Source organism: Pangasianodon hypophthalmus, chromosome 1, assembly GCF_027358585.1.
Source record: "Pangasianodon hypophthalmus isolate fPanHyp1 chromosome 1, fPanHyp1.pri, whole genome shotgun sequence".
In the NCBI taxonomy this organism is placed as follows: Eukaryota; Metazoa; Chordata; class Actinopteri; order Siluriformes; family Pangasiidae; genus Pangasianodon; species Pangasianodon hypophthalmus.
Genome location: NC_069710.1, coordinates 36,018,590 through 36,035,766, shown reverse-complemented (window position 1 = coordinate 36,035,766; position 17,177 = coordinate 36,018,590). Strand labels below are relative to the sequence as shown.

The following is a 17,177-nucleotide window of genomic DNA, read 5'->3' as shown; positions in this document are numbered from 1 at the left end:
GCATTAACACACAGTCAGTAATGTTAAATTCTGTAAGGTTAAAATCATTACTACTTGTGTTATTTAATGCTTAATGAAATGTGTGTGTGTGTGTGTGTGTGTGTGTGTGTGAGTACGTAAATAACAATGACATGGAATTATATTTGTCTTGGATGGAATAACCATTTAATCAAAATGAATATTTTTGTGCTGAAGTTTATATTTTTATGTTATTTTATTATTAATGAATATGATAAACAATAAAAAGGAACTTTAAAGTAAAAGCATTAAGAAAGTCTTTATTTTATTTTATAAACATCTGGATTATCATGAATCTGATAATGGATTAATGGAGTGAAAAAACAGATTAATTCTATAATCTTGTAGATAAAAGCTCTTTGATCTAATTTGATCTAATTTGATCTAATTTGTCTGTATTGTCTGCTCTTTGATCTAATTTGTCTGTATTGTCTGCTCTTTGATCTAATTTGTCTGTATTGTCTGCTCTTTGATCTAATTTGATCTAATTTGTCTGTATTGTCTGCTCTTTGATCTAATTTGTCTGTATTGACCGCTCTTTGATCTAATTTGTCTGTATTGTCTGCTCTTTGATCTAATTTGATCTAATTTGTCTGTATTGTCTGCTCTTTGATCTAATTTGATCTATTTTGTCTGTATTGTCTGCTCTTTGATCTAATTTGATCTAATTTGTCTGTATTGTCTGCTCTTTGATCTAATTTGATCTATTTTGTCTGTATTGTCTGCCCCTTGATCTAATTTGATCTATTTTGTCTGTATTGTCTGCTCTTTGATCTAATTTGATCTAATTTGTCTGTATTGTCTGCTCTTTGATCTAATTTGATCTATTTTGTCTGTATTGTCTGCCCCTTGATCTAATTTGATCTATTTTGTCTGTATTGTCTGCTTTTTGATCTAATTTGTCTGTATTGTCTGCTCTTTGATCTAATTTGTATCTTATCTTAAAGTACTTTACATTAGTGCCCCCTGCTGGCTGTAAATGGTACACTCTCCTCCCTCTGCAGGCATGTCAACATGGTTTTGCCCAGCATTTAGAGCACTTGCTGTTTTATGGGGCAGACACCACTTCCCAGAATGCATCAGGAAACACAGCTCTGCACATCAGTGCTCTGTACAATAAGGTATATATACACACACACACACACTCACACACACTCACACAGACACTCACACAGACACGCACACACACACACACACACACGCTCACACAGACACAGACACGCACACACGCTCACACACACACACACTCATACACACACAAACACGCGCACACACTCACACAGACACACACAAATACACATACACACAAACACACGCTCACACAGACACGCACACATGCTCACACACACACACACACTCTCATACGCACACACAAACACGCGCACACACTCACACAGACACACACAGACACACACAAATACACATACACACACAGACACACACAAATACACATACACACACAGACACACACAAATACACATACACACACATACACACACAAGTGCACACTCACACACACATGCGCACACACACAAACACATATACATGTGCACAAACACATATACATTCACACACGCTCACACGCACACAAAAAAACACACACACGTGCACACACACAAACAAACACGCACACATGCGCACACACACACACACACACACATGCGCACACACACAGACACACACTGAAGGAGTGCCATATTGTCTGTCCATTCAGGAGAGCTGTGTGCGAGTTCTGCTCTACAGAGGAGCCAGTAAGGAGATAAAGAACAAACACGGCCAAACCCCCTTTCAGGTAAAACTAAATACATAAGCACCAGTCAAAAGTTTGGACACACCTGCTTTTTAATGAATTTTATAATATTTTAGATATTATGTTCACTGTACAGTTGCAAAGAAGGCCCTGAGGCAATGAAGTAATACAAATCAAATTTTGCAACAACCATAAGAAGTGCTCAACAAGTCTAAATTATATTCATAATAGCATCAAGTGACTGCCTTCACCTCACTCTCAGTCCAACTCATCCCAACCCAGCTTCATAGGATTCAGGTCAGGTGACTGTGGGGCAAGGTCATCTGTCACAACACTCCGTCTTTGTACTAGCTTTGTTATCAGAATAGACAGACAGGTCATCTGTCACAACACTCCATCTTTTTCCTTGTTCGCAAGAAATTCTTACACAACCTTAAGGTATGCTTAGGGTCGTTTTCTTGTTGAAAAACTAAGGGATGGAAAAAAAATCACATGGTCTTTTTCCAGTCTTCAGCTGTCCAGTGTGGGTGAGTCTGTACCCATGAGAGCCTCAGATTCCTGTTCCTGGCTGAGAGGAGAGGAACCTGATGAGGTCTTCTGCTGTTGTAGCTCATCCACCTCAGGGTTTGATGGGTTGTACATGCTGAGATGCTTTTCTGCTCACCACGGTTGTAAAGAGTGATTATTGAGTTACTATAGACTTCCTGTCAGCTCAGACCAGTCTGCTCATTCTCCTCTGATCTCTCTCATCAGCCTGCAGATCCTCCGCTCACAGGATGGTTTTTGTTTCTTGCACCATTCTGTGTAAACTCTAGAGACTGTTGTGTGTGAAAATCCCAGCAGGAGATCAGCAGTTTCTGAAAAACTCAAACCAGCCCATCTGGTACCAACATCCATGCCACAGTTAAAGTCACAGAGATCACACTTTTTCTTCATTCAGATGTTTGATGTGAACATTAACTGAAGCTCTTGACCTGCATCTGCAGGATTTTATACATCGTGCTGGTGCCACATGATTGGCTGATTAGGTAACTGCATGAATGTACAGGTGTACAGGTGTTCCTAATAAAGTGGATAGTGAGTGTATATTTATGTAAGAAACATTAAATAATGTAAGAAAATTTCTGATATTTTAACATAACCCTTTAGGTGAAAATGCCTATAAGAAAGAGAAAGATATTTTCAGTGGGTGTGTTCAGTCTTTTGACTGGTGCGATATACATACAGTCATGGGAAAAGAAATTCTATGTTGGTTTATGTTTTGGGAAAAAAAATGACTACATACTGAAATCCGTTGTTTTTTTGTTGTCAGCTGAGGTTATTTGTTTGTGTATAGAAGTTGGTGAGGATCACACAATTGTTATCTAAGCCCTGATAAATAAAAACGTAGCATTGAAGGAGGGTGTGTGTGTGTATATATATATGTATATTTACATAGATATGTTTCCTGTGTACTCAAGGTTGCTGTGATGTCTGGTCATTTTGAACTTGGAGAGATCATCAAAAATCACAATGACACCGATGTAGGTATGTAGGTGACCTTTTTACTTATTTTAAAATATCTTAACCAAATCTGTGTGTTTGTCTAATCAAATATAGAAACATGTGATAAGTGTTCTGATTGTACACCGAGTTCATTTATTTTGATTGGCTTGATGAACACAAACAATGCAGTGGAACTGAACTCACAATCAGCTGAAGTAAGTATCACAGGGAACAATCACACACACACAATTTGGAAATGCCAATCAGCCTACAACGCACGTCTTTGTAGTGGGGGTAGAAACTGGAGTACCTGGAGGAAACCCCCAAAGCACAGGCAAAGCATGCAAACTCCACACTCACAGGGTGGAGGCAGGAATCAAACCCCCAACCCCCAAGGTGTGGGGCAAACGTGCTACCCCACTGAGCCACTGTACCATCTTATGGAGCAAAATTAAATCCATTATTAAAAAATTGAACGAATACAACACAATCGTGACTCTGTCTAGATGAAACTGTCCACCAAACGTCAGTGAGTGGTTAAAGAGGGATTAGACAGAGAAACAACCAAGAGGACAAGGGTAACTATCAACATAATGCTACTACCACCATGCTTCACAGTGGAGTTGCTGTTCTCAGGGTGATGAGAAATGTTAGGTTTCCTACAAATTATATTAAATTTTCCCTCACTTCAATATTATGGATTGGTTTGTGTAGATTCATAGATTCATGACGTAAAATCCCAGTTAAGTCCATTTCAGTGTAACGCTGCCAATCACAGTGCATGTTAGGAGTTTTATTTAAGGAATAGTTAGCCAGCATGTTTTCTATTATCTTGGTTACTCTGTTTCTGGAGGCTACAGATCCCATCACTAAATGATATTGTAGAAAAGTTTAGACAGTGAAGAAAATGCTGTTATGTTTTGGGATGTTAATATATTATTAAATGCACAAATTTAGAAAATAAACAGGGGGAAAACATTAAAAATGTTAATTAAAACTAATTACAGGGATGAAGGTGCCATGTAGAGATTGAGGAGGGTGCAAGGTGGAGCAGTGAGTAATACTAGGACTGGAGTAGTGGCTGAGACTGATGCAGAACCAGGAAGTGAAACAGGTAGAACCACAAAAAGAAACTTATTAAGGCTAGTGACTGGAGCTGACACAGAGATAGAAAGCAAGCTATTAGCAAAAGCCAAGGCAGAAACTGATCTAGGGACAGGAACAGAGAGTGAGGTTGCAGCATAAGCAAGTAGATGAGAGAATAGACAAATCATTGTAAGAGACTCCTGAAACCTAGGGGAAGATCATGGTTCTTGGATGCCAGGAACAAAACAGAGATCCTGGAGTCCATAAGCTGAGGAATTAGAGAAGCTGCTAGCTGTCTCTGTTGTGATGGAAGCTGCCCACTCATGAAATATGGTTCAGCAGAGGGCGTTCTCACTACATACTGAAAGTGGAGTGAGCACTGAAACAGAAACCCCTTTAAAATCCCAGGAGTCCCAGCACAACTGCTGGCAAATGGGGGCAGGTCAGCAGAAATTTGGGCCAAGGAGGCAGTGTGAATATCTCCAGACATGAGAGAGGACATGCAGTGTTATCTAAAGTCTTAAGTCACAGCGAAGCCTGGGCTAGAAAGTGCATGAACACTAGAGGACCAAACCTACAGTTACTGTATAGAAAGCAAGTATCTGTGAGAAATTTACACCACTTACACACTACATACCCACCAAATTATTACTAAATGTTCAGTGAAATCATTGCTGATATCAACCAATTCTTCTTTCTGTCTCTGTGTTTCTCTCTCTCTCTCTCTCTCTCTCTCTTAGTTCCATTTTTGGAGTCTCCTAAATATGCTCCTCAGCGTGGTGAAAGTGGGCATGCCTTGTCAGTGAACATGTCACTCCCCCATCCCCACCCCCTCCTACGGGCAAAGAGTGAAAACACCATGGCCACACCCCCTGATCCTGTAGCTCCACCCTCTACTGCACCTGCAACTACACAGGTAGAGCCTGTCCCCACTTAACTGTCCATCTGTGTAGCAAGGTTAGGATTAGGCCATACTCTCAGCATGGGTCTGCACCTTCAGAGGAGGGTTTGGGGACAAACTGATGCAGTTCACCTGAACCTTTTTTCCCATTCCTAATTTATGTGCTCATTCTCTCACTCTGAGAGTAATAGTAATAAAGCTGTTCAGCTGTGAACCCTGTGTGTTCTGGGTTCTCCGGGAGGAATGAAACAAACACATTACACTAGTCCTGAGTTCTGGAAGTACGTTTGGACATGGATCAGAGATTTCTATTCTGTATATTCCTGTCACCTTTGAACCCGCAGGAAAAACAACATTGTACTTTTCTTTGCCTGGCTGTGGAAAGAACAAGAAATTCAATGTAATTTTACTTTTATATTGCTTTTAACAGTGGACATTATCACAAAGCAGTTTTACAGAAATCTGATGTAGATTTAGATCCCTGAACAATCCAGAGGCAACAGTGACAAGGAAAAATTCCTTGAGAGGGCATGAGGAAGAATCCTTGTGAGGAACCAGACACAAAAAGGAACCCACCCTCATCTGGGTGACAAAAATCACCAATGTGTAGACAGAGCCTTGAGAACTGAAGAAACTCCTACTACTCCACCAATGAGATCTCAAGCAATAAAAGGGGTGGCACTGGAGCAAATAAGTGCTCTGCTTGTCTATTCATTTTCACTTACATTTACAGCATTTGGCAGACACCCTTATCCAGAGCAGCTTACAATTATCTCATTTATACAACTGAGCAGTTGAGGGTTAAGGGCCTTGCTCAAGGGCCCAGCAGTGGCAGATTGGTGGTGCTGGGATTTGAACTCTCAACCTTCCAATCAGGAGTCCAAAGTCTTAACCACTGAGCTACCACTTCCCACTTCCCATTTTCCATTTTCAGAGACTCAGGCAACAATCACACCATTTTCTGATGCATTCCATGGAATACAGTTTAGCAGGCAGAAAGAAGCCCCTGGTAGCAGGCAGAAAGAAGCCCCTGGTAGCAGGCAGAAAGAAGCCCCGCAACAAGCAATGATATGCTGACTGACTCCCACATGCAATGATTTGATGACTGATGATTTGCTGACTGACTCCCATCTCACTTGGTTGGGGCATCATGCACCAAGGCTCAGATGTGCTATATCACCCCTTACCACACCGCTTGTGTTGCAGACCAACGCTAAACCACATCTCACCTGTTACAATCACAATGGCAGACTTGTAGACAATAGTTTTGGAATCAGTGTTTTTCTAAACCTCCCTGTCTATCTCTCTGTCTCAGCGCCGGTCATCCTTTGCTCTGAGAAGTTCTAGTAGTCCTCGTGGTGCTCGCACTCGTTCTCCATCCAGAGGAAGAGGAGACTCTGATGATAAGCAGAAAAAACAGAGAGGCAGACAGGGGTGAGAATTGCAATATTCTCTGTATTACAGTCTATAAAATTGTATATTTGTATAATACCAGCCATTCTTGTTTGGTCTTTAGTGTTGTTCAGCGGAGGAGGCTGTACAGTGCAGTTCCTGGTCGTGTCTTTATAGCAACTCGCTCTCATTCTGCTCAGGGAGAACGAGAGCTCAGTCTCAGCAAAGGGGACAAGGTCAAAGGTCAGATCTGTGTGTATAAATGTAAATATTAATATAAGATGCTTTTACGTACATTAATCTACACTGTTAATGGTCCTTGCCTTACTCTAGCTCCTGGTTTTGTTGTGTTTGTTGATAAAACATGAGTCATATGTGTGTTTCAGTGCTGAGTGTTGGAGAGGGAGGTTTCTGGGAGGGAACAGTTAAAGGTCGGACTGGTTGGTTTCCTGCTGAGTGTGTGGAAGAAGTTCTGCCACAAAATGAAGAAAAGAGACCAGGTATACACAAACAAAAACACACAACACACAGAATTTCTGCTGTTTGGCAGAGAAATGAGTCTGGAGCTTTAAGAAACAATCAGTCATGGCTGTGATTGTGGTGTTAGCATGAATTAGGGACAGAGAAGTCATTGTACTGGTAATGACTCTTATTATCCTGCTGAAATTTGTCTGTGAACCCTTTCATTTTTGATGAGACAATGAGCCACTTTTTTGTTGTTTTCCCAAATTCACAAATATACTATGTCCTTCTTGTAGTACTGGAGCAATAAAGATGCTGGGATGTAGGTGATGTCTGGAGAAAGCTTGTAATGGAGTGTCGCTGATTCCATCGGTCTGAGGGTCTGTGGTGGTGATGTTGCCTCCTTTATATTGCATGTATACTGTATATGTGTATATTGGCTTTAGTGTTTTAGGTCTGGGGTCAATAAGTAGGTTTAAACTGGAATAAAATAAAGGCCGATAATGCCTCTGGCTGAGATATTTTGCTAATCTGTTGTACTCACCATGATGATGAACATTACACACAGGAAAAGATGCTGCCATTTCCACAAGGCTGATGTTTGTAAGTGTCAAGTGTTTATTAGGAATTCAAAATGGCAGGCAAATTCATTGGGTTGAATGTCATGTAGAACATATTAACCATCGTTTACTTTCATATATTTATACCGGTTAATTCACCACCTATCTTTGTGAGGTTTTGCAGGAAAATCAAAATCAAAATGAAATGTGGAAGTTAAAGAACAGAGTAAACAATGCACAGAATTGCACAGTAAAATTGCAAAACCTCACAAAGATAGGTGGTGAATTAACTGGTATAAATATATGAAAGTAAACGAGGGTTAATATGAAACAGGTGAGTGAGAGCGATATAATATGTGGACTGAATTGGATTGTGGATTATTGGTGGCTGTTGGATTGGCAGTGGTGTCAGACATGACAGCCATTTTCAAAAAACAATTTAATGGCTAGTAACTTTGTGTTTCTGACATCATAGATTCTCTCTGTCTTGGTGTCAGCTTACAGGAGTAGCAAGCACTCACACTTAAAGTAGTGTGGGACTGGTGTATTGGGGCATTGGGAAAACAGCAACACTGGTGTTCAGGCTATGGTCATTTTTTAGGTTTGTGCTAGAGATGTGGTGACTGAACATGCATAAACTGTCCATAAAAATGGGCAAAATTGGAATCTTTCAAAGGATTGTTTGCTTCTCTCATTATCTGCAAATATAGATGCTGCTTTTGGTTAGGTTGGTGGTGTTAATGGTTCAGATGAAGTCCTCTGCAAAGTGCATACCAAGGACCTGATTGAGGTCTTGCAGTCAGAATCTCCATTACCTCAACAGCATCCTCTGCCATTCACATTTGGCCATTGTACCAGGACAAAAACACCTGCAGGGCCTGAATGCCTCTGGCAGGCCAGAGATCTGCACAGTTTGATGATCTTCCTGCTCAAAGACACCTGATTCAATTCACGAGTTATTTACCAGGCTCAATGAGTGTGTTAGAGCAGGCAACTCACCCACTTCTGCTTGGAGCCTCGCTCACCTGAAAATCACACACTGCTACTGAAGATGGCCCTGCATGGATACCACACAGACACCGTTAAGATGGCTGTGGATGTTCTTTCAGCAATTGCTAAGAACATTTTACACTCAAGTCTCCATCAATTTACAGTTGATAACTTCAGTTTGATACAAGAAACTTAAATTTAAAACTCTAAAGATGCTCAAACTCAAGTTCATATTAACACAATTAACACTGCTTGACTCTATAGTACACAGTTATAGAAGTGGAATGATTTATAATGACAATATCTGGTGTCTCTCAGATGAGGATTGGTTCCCTTCAAGGTTTCTTCCTCTTGTCATTTCAGAGAGTTTTTCCTTACCACCATTGCCGCTGAGCTGCTCAGGGATAAATTTGTTAAAATTCTGTATCTGGATTTCTGTAAAGCTGTTTTCTGACAATGTCCATTGTTAAAAGTGCTATACAAATAAAATTACATTCAACTGAACTGAAATCATCAAACTGTGCTGGGATGAAATCACTCGCCGAGAACAGTGTATATACCGTGTGTGTGTGTGTGTGTGTGTGTGTGTGTGTGTTTGTGTGTGTTTCAGAGAGTCGCAGTGAGAAAGCCAAGAGGAAGTTATTCCGTCATTACACTGTAGGAACTTATGATGGACTAGAGGTACCCAGGTAAGATCTAAACAGAAATTGTTGATTGTTCACAGGTGTGTTTGTGGGTAGAGATCACTTTTTTCCCATGTGACCAGCTCATAGATGATTGGCTGATTAGTAATCACATAAGAAGGGTTTTCATTATAATTCAAACTAATGACAGTTAATGGATGACTGCACATACTGTTTACATCTCACTCTGGTTTGGGCACTGTTGTTCATCCACGCAGTGTTTGTTGAATAAAATAAAGACACAGGTCCCTGACTGGTAGGTTTCCATGACAACCTGTAAAATATTAGTCACTTCATGGCTGGAAAGCGTATGTAGTGCTGTAGAACGTCATGGAGACGACACTCGTGAACTTATGACTAGACAAGTTGTTAGATTTTTTAAAAACATTATAGTTATTGTGGTTGTGGTTTGTTCGGTGGGCCGCATCACGTTATTGTAGAACAGCTCCCCCTAGTGTTCAGCATGCAGGCTGATAGCAGAAATTTCAGAGGAAGTAACCAAAAAAACAGTGTACTGAACACACGCAGGACACTATAACACCACAGTAACAGCAATGTGTGTGTGTGTGTGTGTGTGTGTGTGTGAGATAATGAAGTGTGTGTGTGTAATAATAAAGTGTGTGTCTGAGTGGCTCTTCGGGCCAATTTATTCATGAAACTCACTGTGAGATCCGTTTCTATGACGATGACAGTCTCTGTGTTTACAAAGAATTGATGAAACCTGATTTCACTTTGTTTAACCTTCAGTCTGAGCACATGCATGTGTGTGTGTGTGTGTGTTGGGGGCGATGGGGGGTCGGGGGTGGCTGTGTGTACGAGTGCTAATAAGTTACACACTTGTCAGGATTCGTCTTTGCAGAATCATAACACAAATGCAGTGCCAGACAGGAATGAATATATATTTGTGTGTATGTGTGTGTGAGAGAGAGAGAGATAGAAAGTGTGCATCCAAGAAAGATGAGTCAGTCTGGATTAACCTTTCTCTGTGGGTGTGAGATTGTGTGTGTGTGTGTGTGTGTGTGTTAGTGTACATTAAACGGCTACAAACACCAGCTCTTATTTGTTCTCTCCTTCCCCCACGCACACAATCTCTTTTCTCAGTTTCTCTCTTTCTTTTCCTCTCTTCCCATCATTCACTCTCTCGTGCTTTCTGTCTCTCTCTATCGCTCTCACGCTCTCTCTTTTCACTTAATTTCCCCCTCCCTCCTTTTTTCTCATTTGCTCCCTGTCGCAGTGTCTGAATTCTCTCTCTCTCTCTCTGTGAACGGACAGGGGGAGGAGAAGAGGAGGAGGAGAGAGAGGGGAGGGGAGGGGGGAGGAATGGCGATGGGGGGATATGGAGAGAGAGATCTATCTCTCCCTCTCTCCCTCTCCTCCTCCTGGCCTTCAGTCGGCCCCAGAAACCGCAGCGTTTGGTTCATTTACAGGTACACACTCGTTTCTTCCTCCATCTCTGCAGCAAAGAGAGAGAGAGAGAGAGAACGAGGGAGTGGGAGAGAGGGAGGGAGAGAACGAGAGAGAGAGAGAGAGAGAGAGAGAAAGATTAGGAGAGAGAGAGAGAGAGAGAAGCAGAGAAGCCGGGAGGGAGAGATGAATGCATGCTTGTAAGACATTACGGATTGTTTGAATGACAAAAGCTATTGGCTTACGTGTGTGTGTGTGTGTGTGTGTGCGTGTGTGTGTGCGTATGTGTGTGTTACCGTTTGATTCCTCTGTATTTTCTGTGTCATTTTTTTTTAAGTCATATCTGTGTGTGTGTGTGTGTGTGTGAGGGACAAAGACATTCTTACACACGATTTGAGGCTATTGGGCTAATGTTTGGCATGTACAGTAGTGTGTGTGTGTGTGTGTGTGTGTGCTAAAGAAGCTAAATTGTTGCTGTGTAATGTTGCTAACCTGCAGCTGTCTATCATATGTGATTATTTTTTCAGACTTGTAGCTTGTTAGTAATGGAGGCACATCTGGAATATTTCCTACTTGTAACTCTGGAATATTGCTAACCTGTAGCTTTGGAATATTATTCTGGAATTTTGTCAAGAAATAGTTCTGGAATGTTGTTAACCTGTCTTGGGTCTGTTGTTCCTTGAAGGGAATAGCTCTGGAAGATTTCATTTCATTAACCTGTATCTCTGGAATATTGTTAACCTACAGCTCTGCACTGTGATTATCCTATCGTACAGGAATACTGTTAATATGTAGCTCTGAAATTTCGTTAAACTTTTGCTCAGGAATATCATTAAACAGTAGTTCTACATTTCGTAAACCTGTAGCTCTGAAAATTCACAAACCTATAATTGTGGAATATCATTAACCTGTAGTTCTGGAATATTGTTAACCTGTAGCTCTGATTATTAACTAATTAGTATCTCTGAGTGTAAATCCAGTTCAGGAGTATTCTGGAATATTGTTAATATGTAGTTCTGAAATGTCATTAAACTGTAGCTCAAGAATATCACTGGAATAGCTCGGGTATATTTCATGTCTGGTACATTTCATGGAATATTGTTAATCTATCGCTCTGCACCATCATTATCCTGTAGCTCTGGAATATCGTTAGTCTATAGTTCTGAAATTTCATTAACCTGTAGCTCAAGAATATCATTAAACTGCAGTTCTGGAAATTCATAATCCTATTGTTCTGGAATTTCATTAGCCTGTAGTTCTGGAATATTGTTTAAAACTGTAGTTCAGGAATTTCATGAACCTGTAGTTAATGTGCAGCTCTGGAGCATTGTTAACCTGTAGTAATGGAATATCACAAACCTGTAGTTCGGCAATATTGTTAACTTGTAGTTCTGGAATTTCATAAACCTGTATTTCTGGAATATTGTTATGTGCTCTGGAACACTGGTAAACTGTAGCTCTGATTATTGACTGTTTGTGGTTATTGATCTGAGTGCTGTTAAGACATAGTTCTGGGGGGCCTCCAAGTGGCGCAACAGAAAAGCGGTCACCCTGTCATCCGGAGACCACAAGTTTGAATCCCGATGATACCACAGCCATTCGTGGCTGGGAGGCCAAGAGAGCAAAACTGGCCATGCTCTCAGGAGTGGCGTACACTCTCTCCTCTATCAATCACGGCGACACTACCCAATCCTGGGCGTCTGTGAGTTCATGTATGTGAAAGTGGGCGGATAGCGCTTTCCTCCAAGTGTGATATGAACATTTGATAGCCTTCACCCTCGTGGTTGGTAGCCGGCATGTGATAGGGGAGAGCTGCTTGATGGGTGAGAATTGGTGATGGCTAAATTAGGGAGAAAAATGAGAAAAAATTTTAAATGACCTAGTTCTGGAATGTTGTTTACTTAAATGTAGTTTTGGTCTTGTATCTGTTTGCCTTGAATAGGAATCTGGAATATTTCGTTTCATTAACCTGTGGCTCTGAAATATTGTTATCTTGTACTTCTGTGCTTTTATAAACCTATAGCTCTGGAATATCATTAACCTGTAGTTATGGAATATCGCTAAACTGTAGTTCTGGATTATTGTTAACCTCTAATTATGGAATATTGTTAACCTCTAGTTCCGGAATATCATTTACTTGTATTTCTGTAATATTGTTAACCTGTATTTCTGGAATATTGTTAATCTGTAATTATGGAATATTGTTAATCTCTAGTTACGGAATATTGTTAACCTGTATTTCTGGAATATTGTTAATCTGTAGTTCTGGAATATTGTTAATCTGTAGTTAAGGAATATTGATAGTCTGTGCCATTTATTGTGCGAAGTGCAAAATAAACCACCAGAATTGTGAAAACCAGAACCAAACACATAAACACGAGACACTAGGCAAAACAGGCAGTCTATACACGAGGCTGTGGCACACACAATGACACATACGCATAACAATGATAACAACAAAAGCTTGACGCAGAAACACACAGAAGCTAGACTTATGTAGGGTGCTGATTATGGGTAACACAAAACAGGTGAGGTTGAGACATGTGAAAGGGTCATGTGGCATGCTAGGGCTGATGGGTGATGTAATCCACTGCCGATTTCAGCATAATGATGACAACCTGTAGTTCAGGAATATGGTTAAACTGTAGTTATGGATTATCGCTAAACTGTAGTTATGGAATCTATTTAACCTGTAGTTCTGTAATTTTTTTTAAACCTGTAGTTCTAGAATATCATTAATCTGTAGTTCTGGACTATTATGAACTTCTAGTTCTGGAATATCATTAACCTGTAGTTCTGGAAAATTGTTAACTTCTATTTCTGGAATTTCATTAACTTGTAGTTCTGAAATATCATTAACCTGTGGCTCTGGAAAATGATTAACTTCTAGTTCTGAATTTCATTAACCTGTAGTTCTGGACTATTGCTAACCTGTAGCTCAGGAATATTGTTAACCTGTAGCTCTGCAGAATCGTTATCCTGTAGTTCTGGCAAATTGTTGACTTCTAGTTCTGAATTTCATTAACTTGTAGTTCTGGAATGTCATTAACTTGTAGTTCTGGAATATTGTTTATCATGTAGATTTAGGGTTATCCCTAATGAGCAAGCCAGAGGTGAAGGTGGTGAGGAAAAACTCCCTGAAGCAACAAGAGGAAGAAACCTTGAGAGGAGCCAGACTCAAAAGGGGCTCATCCTCATCTGGGTGACACCCGATAGTGCGATTGTCATTACTCATATGCAGCTGTATACTATAAAGTCTAACAGTACTGAATGTGTTGAAAGGATCTTCAGTATAAGTATCAGGGTCATTGCTGATTTCAGTAGAGTTTTAGCTTTAAGTCTATAATTTATATGTTATCCACTGTATAATGAATGAGACTTGAGTGTAAACTATTTTCAGTCATGGGTCAGGGTCATGGTCGTGTTTGGAGGGTCACAGTGGTGTTTGGAGTTTGGATCTCATATGGAGAGTTGTACTGTGATGGCTTGGGACTGCGATTGCTGTGGTGGCTTTGGGGCTGCAGTTGCCACAAGCAGCTTTGTGCTCAGGACTCCATCAGTGGACAGTGGATAGATTTAACAAAACAGACTTCATGTTAAAACTGTGATGAATTTACTGGTTGCACAACTGCACTATTTGTCCATGTAGTACACAGTTATAGAAGGGAATGATTTATAATCGCACTATCTGTGTCACCCAGATGAGGATGGCTTCCCTTTAGAGTCTGGTTCCTCTCAAGGTTTCTTCCTCATATCGTCTCAGGAAGTTTTTTCTCACCACCGTCACCTCTGGCTCGATCATTAGGGATAAATTCACATTTACAATTTATTTTGGCTTTATTTAATTTGAATCTATTTATGATGGCTGCTTCGTGACAATGTCCATTGTTAAACACCCTATACAAATAAAATTGAATTGAATTGAATTTGGAGGATCACAGTCATGTTTGGAGGATCACGGTTATGTTTGGAGGATCACGGTCCTGTTTGGAGGGTTACAGTGGTGGCTGGAGGATCACGGTCCTGTTTGGAGGATCACGGTCCTGTTTGGAGGATCACAGTCCTGTTTGGAAGATCACAGTCGTGTTTGGAGGATCACAGTCCTGTTTGGAAGATCACAGTCGTGTTTGGAGGATCACGGACCTGTTTGGAGGGTTACAGTGGTGGCTGGAGGATCTCGGTCCTGTTTGGAGGATCACAGTCGTGTTTGGAGGATCACGGACCTGTTTGGAGGGTTACAGTGGTGGCTGGAGGATCTCGGTCCTGTTTGGAGGATCACAGTCCTGTTTGGAGGATCACAGTCATGTTTGGAGGATCACGGTCCTGTTTGGAGGGTTACAGTGGTGGCTGGAGGATCTCGGTCCTGTTTGGAGGATCACAGTCCTGTTTGGAGGATCACAGTCATGTTTGGAGGATCACGGTCCTGTTTGGAGGGTTACAGTGGTGGCTGGAGGATCTCGGTCCTGTTTGGAGGATCACAGTCCTGTTTGGAGGATCACAGTCATGTTTGGAGGATCACGGTCCTGTTTGGAGGGTTACAGTGGTGGCTGGAGGATCTCGGTCCTGTTTGGAGGATCACAGTCCTGTTTGGAGGATCACGGTCCTGTTTGGAGGATCACAATCGTGTTTGGAGGATCACGGTCCTGTTTGGAGGGTTACAGTGGTGGTTGGAGGATCATGGTCATTCTTACTAGCAGGAATATGTGAAGAAAATATTTTCAGTGTGTATGAGTATGTGTAAATGTTTAATTGCTCTGAATCCTGCTCAGTGCTGCAGAACCCACCACTGCAGTCCCATTTCCCTGTTATAGAACACTTCCCTCATTAATGGTACACAGCAGTAACAATCCAGGGGCTGCTGGGAAAATTCTAATTAACCACCACAAAACTGAGTGATGGGTAAATAACCTGTCCTGGTTGTACATTATGTGTTTATTTAATAAGTCATACATAAGGAGTTACTGTTACCACCCCAAAGTTTCCCATAACGGCATGGCCCCAAATATTTTATTTCTCTTATACCACAGCTGTTTGCCAATGAAAGATTTTTTACTCAAGGACAGAATGTCATACTTTTTATCTGTATTTAGGTACATTTAATGTTCCTGATATAAGTAAATTTTCCTTAAAAACAAATGCAGCTTGTCATGTTAGTGAGAAACCGCAAAGAAGCGTAAAATCCTCTGTCCTGAAGATGTCGGAAAACTTAAAGTTACAGCTTTACCTCTGACTGTTACAAAGCAGGAACAGGAACTGTGCTCTAAAACATTTTTATGTTTTTGTTGTTTTCTGCTTTCACTGTGTAAATCTGTCTGTAATTTCGTGTGACAGTTGTGGCAGATTGCAGTGCTGTTCCGACTCTCACATGCCTCTTTCTGACATGTGATTTTTCTCACTCTCTGTTTCTTTTTCTTTATCCAGATTTCTTAATTAAATGTTACATAAAATCGCATTGAATTTGAACTGGCACCAGCAACAGGGAAAAGAAGTGATTGCTGACACACTTCTGAAATACTGACTTATAGAATTTGTAAGAATTTATTATAGAATTTATTATTTTGTCTTCTGTTTGTTTTTTACATTTTATATCACATGGAGGAACGATAATCCCCTTGCCAGGAAATGTTCACACAGTTTAAAAATACACTGATCAGCCATAACATTATGACCACTGACAGGTGAAGTGAATAGTGAAGTGAAGTGACCTGTAAAGGGTTGAGATATATTAGGCAGCAAGTGACCAGTTGGTTCTTGAAGTTGATGTGTTGGAAACAGGAAAAATGAGCAAGCGTAAGGATTAGAGAGACTTTGACAATGGCCAGATTGTGATGGTTAGATGACTGGGTCAGAGCATCTTTAAAACAGCAGGTCTTGTGGGGTGTTCCCGGTATGCAGTGGTTAGTACCTACCAAAAGTGGTCCAATGAAGGACAACCGGTGAACCAGCGACAGGGTCATGGGCTCCCAAGGCTCACTGATGCATGTGGGGAGAGAAGGCCTGTCTGGTCCGATCCCACAGAATAGCTACTGTAGTACAAACTGCTGAAAAGTTAAAGCTGGCTCTGATAGAAAGGAGTCAGAACACACAGTGCAGTGCAGCTTGCTGCGTATGGAGCTGCGTAGCTGCAGACCTGTCAGAGAGCCCATGCTGACCCTGTCCACTGCCAAAAGTGCCTACAATGGTAACGTGAGCATCAGAACTGGAAATCACATTTTCTTTTACATCACGTGGACGGCCGTGTGTGTGTGCGTCGCTTACCTAAACATTGCTGCAGACCAGGTTACACCCCTTCATGGCAACAGTGTTCCCTAATGGCGGTGGCCTCTTTCAGCAGGATAATGTGCCCTGCTGCACTGTAAACATTGTTCAGGAATGGTTCGAAGAACATGACAAAGACTTCAATGTATTGACTTGGCCTCCCATTCATACATCATCATATTAGTGTT

At 41.0% G+C, this 17,177-nt stretch overlaps 1 protein-coding gene across 2 annotated transcripts in view; it reads left to right on the top strand.

Annotated features, from left to right (window-relative positions):
- Positions 1-17,177, top strand: part of LOC113546511 (SH3 and multiple ankyrin repeat domains protein 1) — a 53,109-nt gene that overhangs the window by 22,059 nt on the left and 13,873 nt on the right. For both annotated transcript variants that reach the window (XM_053235885.1, XM_034304784.1), the window contains exons 8-15: positions 1,023-1,139; positions 1,733-1,810; positions 3,229-3,295; positions 5,080-5,255; positions 6,556-6,674; positions 6,757-6,875; positions 7,019-7,132; positions 9,255-9,333. In XM_053235885.1, coding sequence (XP_053091860.1) covers positions 1,023-1,139; positions 1,733-1,810; positions 3,229-3,295; positions 5,080-5,255; positions 6,556-6,674; positions 6,757-6,875; positions 7,019-7,132; positions 9,255-9,333 — 869 coding nt within the window. The remainder of the gene's footprint in view (positions 1-1,022; positions 1,140-1,732; positions 1,811-3,228; positions 3,296-5,079; positions 5,256-6,555; positions 6,675-6,756; positions 6,876-7,018; positions 7,133-9,254; positions 9,334-17,177) is intronic.